At 41.5% G+C, this 11,740-nt stretch overlaps 1 protein-coding gene across 1 annotated transcript in view; it reads left to right on the forward strand.

The window, feature by feature from the left end:
- Positions 1-10,623, forward strand: part of Ccdc169 (coiled-coil domain containing 169) — a 29,294-nt gene extending 18,671 nt beyond the window's left edge. Inside the window, exons 7-8 of the mRNA XM_021196556.1 lie at positions 2,874-2,950; positions 10,524-10,623. Coding sequence (XP_021052215.1) covers positions 2,874-2,950; positions 10,524-10,623 — 177 coding nt within the window. The remainder of the gene's footprint in view (positions 1-2,873; positions 2,951-10,523) is intronic.
- The last annotated feature ends 1,117 nt before the right edge of the window (positions 10,624-11,740 follow it).

Genomic DNA, 11,740 nt, shown 5'->3' on the forward strand with positions numbered 1-11,740 from the left:
GAGAGAGAGAGAGAGAGAGAGAGAGAGAGAGAGAGAGAGAGAGAACTGGGCCAGACTACTTGCTGTCTTCCATTGCTCTCTGCCTTGTTGCCCTGAGACACTCTTTCATAGAGCCTCAAGCTCACCGTTTCAGTCAGGCTGACTAGCTGATAAGCTCTTGGGATCTGCCCGTCTCCTTTTTCCTGCTATAGTTGTTGGTTACTTGAATTCTGGGAACTTGAAGGAAGTCCTCATGGTTGCCAACTATATGTCTTTATATGTCCTTAGCCCCTGAGACACCTCCCAGACCCTACTTGCTGTGTGACCTCCCTTGCCTCCCTTGAGGGAAGATATAACACCATCAGTTTCCAGGTCTGGGGGTACTTGAGAGCTCTGTGTTTGCTTATCTGGTGTATCAGAGGCTCTAAACTCCAGGAAGTGGGGGATGCTATCTCGCCATTCCTTCCTGGTCTTTGGATGTTCTTGCTCTGTGATGAGATTTCTGCTTGCCTTCTGGATTCTTTTTGTTGGTTTGTTTTGTTTTTTTGAGACAAGGTTTCTCTATGTAGCCCTGGCTGTCCTGGAACTCGCTCTGTAGACCAGACTGGCCTCAAACTCAGAAATCCGCCTGCCTCTGCTTCCCAAGTGCTGGGATTAAAGGTGTGTGCCACCACTGCCCGGCTTACCTTCTGGATACTTATAGCGAACACATGTGTTTGCTTTACCACAACTGTATGTCCCTGTAATGGTCAGACAGGGTTCCTGACTCTTCCTGGTGCCTTACTGTCTACTACAAAGAGTGTCAGTCAGTGTTTAAAAGAAGCATTTATTTTACACGACAGACAGACAATAAAAAGCCCATTGTTAGGAAAAAAAGTTTATTCATATAAAATGGCCTTGAAGGTTTTGTCTAAGGTGAAAAGTCCAAGTCTTTTTGCCCCTGAAACATCCATTTACCTTTATTTATCTAAAAAAATTCCATTTAGGTGGATTAATCTCACTAACTGTGCAGACTCACCAAATGTTCAATCAAAGCCAACAGCTTTCCAGGAAGGCATTAATCCTGTCGCTGGTATAAATGTTAATGAGGATTTCACTCTAGAATGAATTGTTCATCTTTATCATCAAAGGCGGTTCTGACCATGCGCAAACTACAGCACCCGGGAAGGATAATGGGTGACTTTTGTTCTTCCCATGTTTGCTCAGTCTGATGTCGATGCTTCTGTAGTGCTTGCCCTGGCTGGCTCCTTTACCAGCCACTGTCTGTCACCTGGCTCAGTCGCTGCCTTCCTTGTCTCCCTTCCTGTGAGCTCTATGGGAAGAATTTAGACAGAGGCAGTGAGCAGTGTCAAGGACAGGCATGGCTTATCACAGAGTGAATGCGCTCTCCAGCAGTGTGAGCAGACAGTGACTAAGGAGACCCCGGCATGACCTACACGCTAGGCTGCCATTATACTATTTTCTAAGGTCCCTAGAACAAGCAGCTTCTCCTGAGGAGCTTTGTCCTGACCAGGTGATTGCCAGGCCTGTTTGAACCTTTGCTTAGAGGGGGAAGCCATGGCGTGTCTCTGTTCCTGATCAGAAAGCCTCCTGCTATATGGAATCCCATAAAGGTTAGGACTCCTTCAACCAGGCTTAGAAGGTCTCCCTCCATTCCTGGCCCCCCAGGCAGCTCCACATAAAGCTCCTTCCAAGGTCAAAGGTGTGGCTTGGGTTCCTTTTCTAGCCAGTAATTAAAGTTCATTTTAGTTCTTGGTTTAAAGTTGTGGACCGTGAGGGAGGGTCGAGCCCCTGTGTCTTCCAAACCTGTTAATATCTAACTTGTCATTTAACAACCAAGATGGTGTGTTTTGACCGAAACCCACTCCCCCTCTCACAGGTCTTCTCATGGACCCAAGGAGTTATTAAAGAGGGAAGCACGGCTGACTTCTGAGTGTGTTATAAGACCTGATAAATTTAAATTTTGCTGTCTGTTCCAAATATAAGAACTTTAGCAAAGGGCACAAGAGTGTTAAATATAAATGCTGTTGGTTTACAGACGAGAGGCTGTCAGACTGTCCACCAATTCTAAATTCTTTTGATGTCTTTTGGATATGAGTGTGTTGTGTGTGTGTGTGTGTGTGTGTGTGTGTCACATCTGTGCTTGTGTACAACATATCCACTGAAAGAGAGTATGGACATGCATGGCTGCCAGCGGGGGACAAGTGTCCCGCTCTCTGCCTTCCCCACTCGTATCAGGGCCCCTCACTGAACTTGGGTTGGGCTGGTGCTGCGACTCACTGACAGGATTAGGTGGCTTCCCTACTGTTAATATGGTGTCTGTCAGCTACCGTAGTCTACTGTTTATGCCACTGACTTCCTTCTCTCCCGAGTTGCTCTTGCTTGAGGAGCTCATTCATTCGTGGCTTCAGTAGCCATCTCAAAGTTGATCAGCCTCCAATGTTCTTGATTCGCTTGAGACACCCATTTGCCTTCCCTGGAAAGATCATGAAATAAATACAATGAAAACATTCTCTTACCTTTCTGCTTTCCTACCACATACCCACGCCTCTTGGCCTTTTCTGCCTTGCTGGTAGGATATGTGTTTTATGTGTGTTTAATGTCTGCTACAAGAATTTCCAGGGGTCCACACCACATGGGTGATTGGCTTTCATAGATTTCTCCATATTTAATTTAAAAGTCATGTGGACTATGGGGCCAAAAGGGGGTTTGTACAGAAACTTCCAAAGGTTTATCTGATTAGAAAATGGCTGAACGTCTTGTCACTCTTAGCTGCTCCTACACATGCTAGTAAGAGACATGTTTGTGAAAGAGATTGAAAGGAAATTGACTTTTAACCCAGAAATCAGTTGGGGAGTAAAAGGTAAATATGCTGGTTTGTGTGTGTGTTTCAGGTTTCTGGCTTAAATCAAGTATCCAAGAGGCAACAGGTGGACCCGCTGCCTAGAATGAAGGAAAGTCCCGTGAAAACGTACGTCTAGGTAGATCTCCCCTTGCCTAGTTCATTACACTTGCCCTCTCGCGGCACTCACGGTAGCAAGGTGTCTGGTATATTTTGGGAGCTTAGATTCTAGATTTTATAGTCATGTATAAAACAGCACATGGGTCTTGAAAAAACAAAAACAAAAATCAAAACCAAAAAACCAAACAAACAAAAAAAAACCCAGCACATGGGAAGAAACTGCAGGGAATCTAGTGGCCTCGAACGCCATATACATGGGATTGGCACTCCCTGAAGCACTCACTGTTAGTCTCCAAAGGAGGGAGCATGTTAGACTAAAGCAGCGGAGATCCCAGGCAGAGTTAAAACGACACTCCTAACAACGCAGCAGGCTCAGCTGACTCCAGTCTGCACCTTCCCAGTGGAGGAGCATGTTTGTTGCTATGGAGGCTACTTTATGCTGAAGACAAAGGGACTTGCTGAGGTTTTACTTATTTGTGAACTTTCCAGGTCCTATAGAAAATATGGAATCACCTGATCCATTCTATAGGATGAGGATATTCATATATAATACTGAAAAAATTAAGCCAAGTTGTAAATTAGTTCTAAATCAATCCTGTCTAACTCTAGTCAAGATGAGAAGTTCTCAAAGGTTATGTACTATGACAAGTTTCTTTGGTAAAGATTAATGGTGTAGCACAATTCTCAGCTAGCATATTTTTCACTAATAGTTATTACTTATTTAAATTACAATGAATTATCTTTATATATTTTCATCATAGAATTATAGTGTAGTTTAAATATTAAAATTTGACAAAGGATCTCCATGGAAAAAGAATCAAATTGCTGTGTCTGAGATTCCCAAGGCCATCTTGGTGGTAAGAGACTCAATGGTAGGTTCCAGAACTCAGGACATATTTGTACTCATGCTAGGTTGTATCACAGAGAAAAGATCCCATTGAAATCCACAAGGGAGAAAGAAGGTCCTGGAGTCAAGGTTGTGAGGACTTGGTGGCAACTTGTCAAGTCCTGTCTAGGCAGAGTCCTGCTGACATGCTTAGTCCCTCCAAGAGTGACTTACACAACAGCAAGCTGACAGCACACTAGGCTTTGATCTCACTGACTGGGTAGCACCCACTCATTTGGTCTTGATCCCCCAGGGAGGCTCACTGCCTGTAGCACCCAACAGTTCTGTTGGCCAGAGTCACACATCTACCTAACTCCTGCTAATATCCCAGACTCCAAGGACATAAGCAGGCTTTGTGATGGGATAGGCACAGGATGATACTCTTCCCACTGGGGCGAGGCTTTATTAGGACAGGGAATGGTTGCCACTAGGAGCCTGGCAGGCAAGCTTTCTGGAGGACAGTAATCCTGAGCTACTACTGTCTCAGCTCCTCTCTGCACAGCCGCCTACACAGCTTCCTTCTATTTTATCTAACTAAGGCCTTATTCCCATTCCATTAATACACATATCCATAAACATGCCCGTCCTGTGATTCTGAAGACAGATTTTTTTTCACTGAATATTCTTGAGGTTGGCTGTCTCAGAATAAACCCTGAAATCGGTCACCATCGCTAGGTGACTACTTCCTGCAGGATCTTACCAGGTTTGACTGAGGCTATTCAAGGAGATCACCAAGGTGTCAAACCCCACCTGCCTCCTTATGGAGCAATGGCCATACACCATGCCTCCATCTGCTTGCCTGGGGCCTCTGGGCCATAGGTCTGGGCTGAGCCTGAGGTGCACTATACCGGAGGTGGATGCCATAGGCTGGGACTCTCAGTCAGCTGCCTCAGGACCTTCAGAACTGCCCATTCCATCCAGATCCATCCTCTGTCTGATGAATCTGAATGTGGAGAGATTGTCCACCATAGATTGCTGCTTAATAATCCTTGACTGGATCACTGAGCTGATGAGTGGTCAAGCAGCTGGACTAATATGGCTTTCATTGTCTGAAACTAAATACAACACTCAGATCTCCCCCAACAGAACCCTCTCTGTCTTCCTCATTAGGCATTTGAATACATTTAAGTAGTTGGGGGTGCCTTAATATATCGTTTCTGAGTTACCGACCTGACCACGGAATTTTGATATCCCTCTTTTGTTGATTGTTCCAATTTGAGTCATAACTGACGCTGGTGCTAAGCACTTCACAGCAGCATTGGTTGACCCAAGTGGTGCTGAGCTTAGGGGGAAGTGTTAGCACCACCCCTCATCTGCAGAGAGGAGTGGCCATGTGAGGCACAGTCACAACAGTGGAGTGGTGGGTTTAGATGCTTGGGAATGGTGCTTAGTATTCACGTCTATAGCTGCCCATTCACCTACCCTGTTTTCAACAACTCTATTTCTCAATACAATAGATCATTTACACCACAAGACCTGTGTACGGATGTCATAGATGCTTTATCCTTGATAGTCAAAGGCGAAAAAAAAAGTAAAATGTTCATCAGTAGGGAATGGATATTTCTAGTATCTATGAATATATACTATACAGGTAATAGTCATAAATACCCTTTATAGAACAGTTGGAAAATTCTCATAGTCTTCTGTAAGGAAATATGTAAATGTGGTTCCATTCACATAATGTTTAAAAGAGGCTGAAGTAATCTGGTGTAGGAAGACAGGATAGTCCTTATAAACAGGGCTGGGATTTAGGAAATACAAGACAGCCTTCCAGTAGGATGACAGTATTTTATCTATAAGCCTGGGGTTTTAACTTCACAGTACTTTTCAGAACTGTGAGTTTATGGTTTGTGCATTTTCAGGCATGTCATGTTTTGCATGATATTCTTAAAACTCAAGAGTTATGGCCTAATGTTTGATGCGGTTGACATTCTCATATATGCTCATCAACTTGCATCTGTAACATAGAGGCTAACATAATCACAATTTTTTTAAAGTTACTTTAACCTTAGTTTAAAAGAGTCTTGTCTATGTTTGATTGCCCTCACTATGCTGGGCCTGTGTCAAGCTGCACGCTGATTGGTTGGCCGTGCAAGGCAGAACAAAACTGCCACACACAAGGCAGAAAGGTGAAGAGGGAGGTGCTGGGTCTCACTGCTGGCTTCAGATTTGTTTCCAGCCACCCCAAGACTTCCCATCAGACCCAGACTTCTACAGATCCCATAGCCTCCCTCCCACTAGTACTGCCAGGGGTCGTGTTTAACACATAGATCTTTGAGTGACAGGCAAACCCATATTAGCAGTACCAATGTTCAAACACTGACTTATGATATTGTTGACACTCAGGATGAATCAGAGTACCAGAAGAAACCCATTTAAGAGAAATTATGTTTGAAAGATTGATCAAAACAATGACTCTGCCCAGTCATATATCACCAATTATATTCCAACTTCATGAAATTGTGACTGTAAATGAATAAGATATCTCCATCTCCATGAAAGATCTATGCTAGAGATCCTTGCACATACTGTTTATAAAGGATTGCTAAGATAATTAAGAGAATGCTCTTTAGAAATAGGTTTAGAACTTGCCCCTAAGTTCTACAAAGCTGATAAGTATATTTGGGCTGTGGGCCATGGAATATATTAACTGTGAGTTATGGATTTTGCAAGTAAGAACCTCAAACGGTGATGGATACACAGCAACAGTTCATCAAAGAACCAATGGTGATGTTTCTCTCTTATTTTTCTTTGCTATTCAGCCCCCTCTTTGCTTTGTTGATGAAAGTTTTGTATAGCGATGGAAGACCCTTGAGGAAGACAGAGCAGTCCTTCATGCTCCAGAATAAAAGCACCGTTGGGAAATTAATTGTGACTTCTTGAGGGACAGATTGTTTGGAGAGCTTATTTTTGAGACAAAAAGCAGATATACAGCCAACATCTGCAGCCTTAAGAAACTAATTCAATAGACAATGATAGGATTAAGAAGTTCTAGTCAATTCTAGAAGACTCTAGAATGCAGATGCTAGAATATATAACTGACAGAAAAATGTGCAACAGTAAATAGAAAGTGTAATGTAAGAATAATTTGGTGGTGGTATGGATGATTTGGGTTTGTTCATTTTTGTATTGTCTATGAATTGTGCAGTTTCATATCACATTAATGAGAGTAATAAGTGAAGAAAATTCTATCATAAGCCATCTTGGGGAAGTCTCCAAGTCAAAAATAACAGTATATTTAGTATTATCCTTTTAAAAATGCAGGAAGCATGATGGTAAATGAAAGTTTGCTCTGCATTCAGAGCAGACAGAAAAATCAATTTCCTCCAGTCAAGTTATCCAATGTGTCTTTATATGAGCAGTCACCCCCGGACTCAGTTTACCCCCTTGTAGTATGAGAGCGAAACCTGTACTAAACAGTTGGTGGAAGATTAGAAGGTTTTGAAAAAACTCCTAAGTCTATAAATACTCTCAAATTTCCTTCCTTTCCAATGTGTAGCACATTAGTAACTATAAAGAGTGAGCAAAATAAAAAAAACCTCTTGTAAAGAGAGAAAAGTAAGAGTAAACCATAATTTGAGCACGCAAACATCAAATATGCTACATTTAGACTGGTATCATTCATGTAACACCCTCATATTAAGGTCTCTGAATCTTCTTGAGCTCAGCTGAGCAATATGGCTACATGGTATTCCCACATATACATCTATATGCAGCCAAAGCATCTGAAGTCACACACACTAAAGTCTTCAGTGTATTCTCCAGGTTGAGTAACCATCACCACTGATTCTAGAACATTCTCTTCCTCCAACTCCCATAGACATGTCATGCCCATTAGTAGTCTCACTGTCTGGCTCTTGGTGCTCACTAACTTGTTTATGTGGGGGGTTTCCTACTATTGTGTCCCATGCAGTGTGCCACTCACACATCTAGCTTCTCTCAAGGTCATCCATGAGCACAGCCAGATTTACTGTGTTGATTAGATAGCAGTTCCAGATTTGTATAGACCATCGGTTATCCAATCATCAGTTGATAGGGATTTGAATTATTTATACATTTCTGATAATGTGAATAATGTTGCTATGGATACTCCTGACAATGTTTTATGCATGCTATTTATTTATTTATTTGAATACAACGTAAGGGGTTTCCTCATGGCATTTTCATATATACTTAGGTTTGAGTGGTCCCTCTGGTTCCATCCACTCCTCTCTCCCATCTCTCTATGTTTCCGTTGTATTCTCCTAACCTCAGGATGCCCCTTTCCTCTTTCATACCCTTCCACTCCTCTCCCTAAAAGCATCTTCCCCTGGAAGGAGCTCTGTCTACTTTCCTAGCACCCACATTCACTTCCAGGTAAATGCACATAAAAATTAGAATCTGAGATCCATGGTTGAGAAGAAGCACGTGGGACTTGCCTGCTGGCCCTGAGTTACCTTGTTTTAGTATGTTTCCATTTTCATTTCTCCTCATGGCCGATTACATTTTCATTGCATGTCTGGACCACATTTTCACCATCCCTCTGATGATGCACACCGAGGCTGACTCCTTAATCTTGCTATTGTGAACAGGGCAACTGGAAACACAGGTACACACGATGTCTGTCACAGGGTTAGAGTCCTTTGCGTATGTATCAGAAGCAGAGTCATATGGCAATTTTATTTTTAGTTTTTAGAGAAACAACCACACCATTTTCTACAGTGCCTGTACTCTACCAACGATGACTAGAGACATCTTTCCCTACGTCTTCATTAACATTCGTTGTCATTATTTTTCCTGCTTGGGTGACTTGGAATCTCAGAGTCATTTTGTGTTTCTCTGATGGATAAGGACATTGGACGCCCTTTCAATGTTTGCTTCACCATTTTCCTGCTTGAGAACCATCTTCAGTTCCATTTATTGCCCATGTATTGCAATTTGTGGGCTTGGGAGATGAATATTTACATTCCTCTGTATACTCTAGATATTAATGCACCGTCTGAAATATAGCAGGCCAGGACTTTCTCTATTCTGTGGCTCTCTTTCCCCCTTGTCTCTCTGACACACAGAAGCTTTTTAATTTCCTGTGATCCCATTTGCTGCTGGGTTTCTATCTGGGAAAAATCAACTCTTACTGCTGTTTCTTAAAGTCCTGTCTCTGGGTTTGTTTGTTTGTTTTTGTTTTGGTGTTGATTTTTAAGTATGGCAGTTTCAGCATTTCATGTTTTAAACTGAGGATTCATTGGCGGTTTCATCTTTTTCATTAGAGCTATACTGTGTCTGCATTTTTGGTTATCCATTATTTTATCAAAATTGGGCATTTTGTTATTCTTTATCTCAGATACTCTTCCCCCCCCCCCGTTGATTGTTGCTGTTATGTGATGACATTTTAAAATTCATTCTGTGAAGATGCTATTCTTTGTCATGAGTGGTTACTACATACTGTGCTGGGTGAGCATAGTGGTTACCTTAGGATTGACAGAAGCATTCAAAGTATTTGGGATCAACAAACCTCTTCCGTCCTGGGGGACATAGCATATGTGTTTGGATAGGCTCTCTATACTCAGCCAAGAAAAACCTCAACGCTGCCTTTGTAACACCTACATTTTTGGCAGAAGCGAGAGCTTAGGTCCTTCTCAAGTCAAGACACACAGGAGTCTAGGCTTGTATAGGTATAGCTACACCTGAGTTTGGTGTTCCAGATCCCAAGACCGGTGCTGGAGTTTATTAATACCCACCCCAGCCTTTTAACGTTCCTGGTTAGCTTAGTTTCAAATCATGGTAGCCATGAAATTAAATGATGGCTTCAATTTGTTCCAGCAAATTCTCCATGCTGGACCATGTCCAGAGAAGGCCAAAGAAGAAAAGCTTTGCAGTCATTGATTGGCGGCTCCTGTAGTGTGTGTTGGCTCCTGGTTTTACCATAGCTATGGGCTTTTGGTTTTCTTGGAGGTAAGGGGCAGGTGTAGGGCTAAGGGAAACTAAATTCAACACAACTCAGTGTTCTCACTAAGTCTCCATCTTTCTTTCTCTGTTTTATACATTCTTGAGAATTGCTACACGTATTTTTTGATTTCTAGAGTTCTAAACTGTTTTGGAACTCTTTGTATTTTATTTTATTTTATTATTTTATTTTATTTTTTTTTGACAAATTCTCTTTGCTTTTATGGGCGAGAGAACCTTTTTCCTTGCTTAGGAAGAAAATGACAGGTCTTTACTTGGTTGTTTTTGCCGAGACCACTCTCTAAAATATATTTGAAAAGTACCTGAGCTGAAGCAGTCTCTGCTATCTCACAGAGAAGTCACCCGCACAAAGCTGGGTGAGAGAAGATTCCACGGGATCTAAGAACAGAAATTTGTGCGATGGTGTTATCTTATTATCCCTACCCTATTTCTTGGCCTCTCTGTGTTCTTGGCTTTATTTCAGGGTAAGTAGCCCTTGATCCCCTTCCCCTCTCTTCAGACAGGGGCTTCCACATTGGGTACCCAATGGGCTGCTCCTGGAGACTCATCTTTTGAGTACCTGCCTTTGCAGTGGTTGCCCCATAGCTGTAGTGAGACAGTGGCATGGTTGCCTGAGAACGTGTGCAGATGGAGGCTTCCTTACTCCAGACTGGAGGAGATGGGTCAACCATAGTTCTTCATATGTGGCATGTATTGTTTTGATTGCAGACAGCAGTGACAGAAAAATTATGATTGGTGCTTATTTTATTTCAGTGGAAGACACAATTCCATGAATCAGAGGACAACAAATGCCAAGAAAGGACCAGTTAAAAAGGTCTCAAGATCAAACCATCTTCCAAAACTCAACCCGTGATTCCAGAGCTGGGCAGACTTCTATTTTTTTCCATCTTTTTTCTTCATTCAGCGTCTTCAGTTTAGGAAGCTAATGTTCAATACATTCCTCAGGGGAGGAAATAGATGAGGAAGAGTGGCTTCTCTTGCTCTTTCAAAAGTTGGTTCGTCTGCCTGCATAAAAGTCATATGTCTCCAGTAACCCTAAATATCCAGTACATGTGCTTGTAGTTCTTACAATACCTTAGAAGGGAACCTGAAGGTTGACATCATTCTCCACTCTCAGTAGAGTGTTTCTGATATTCTCTGATTGCACTTTTATGTTGTATTTGGTTTCTAAATTGACCATTAGTTAAAATTATATATTGGTTTCTAAATTGACCATTAGTTAAAATTATATATTATTTTACATATTATATAAAATAATATATATTTTCACCTTCTTGTTATTTTAAATTGCATCATGCTCATTTCAGCTTTTTAAAATCAAGGTTTCAACATATTCCTAGATTACATGCATATAAAAGTTTCAGGGAAATAGTGTCAATAACTTCAGCCATGTACTGTGTTATTCTTGCCCCCCACCCTGCCAGTAACCTTGAGGATTTAGGGCAAATCCTATCACCTCATGTTTATTTCCTACATCTATAAAAATGACTGTGGTAAATTGTATAGTTTATAAAATTTCTAGAAGCCTATTCAGTCACAGGGGATTGTAGAGTTTGTAAGATTTCTTGCAATTCTAGAAAGCCTATTCAGTCACAGGGTCGACCACTGGGTATGTGGCATTAAAGTCATTTTGTGATATTTACTAACTCACAACAATGGTCTAGGTTTTGGACCAAACTTTGCAAGAGTTTGGAATATTGGAGACTAGAAGGAAATAGAGGGAGAATAAGAAATTGTTTTTTAGGACCTATGAACTTCATTGAATTGTATTCATGTTTAGGGTGTTTTGTGACTCAAATGTTTTTTCTAATTGTAATTGAGATCAGGAAGATTCCTATAACTTACTTACCCATTTAAATAAGAGAAATCATTGGAATTTAAATTTCTTGTGCATGTTTAAGCAAGTGATATTTTGACCTGCATCTGATGAGAAATGTCATTTGTTTCCTTTTATATGTAATGTGCCTTTT

This window comes from Mus pahari, chromosome 4, assembly GCF_900095145.1.
Source record: "Mus pahari chromosome 4, PAHARI_EIJ_v1.1, whole genome shotgun sequence".
Classification (NCBI taxonomy): Eukaryota; Metazoa; Chordata; class Mammalia; order Rodentia; family Muridae; genus Mus; species Mus pahari.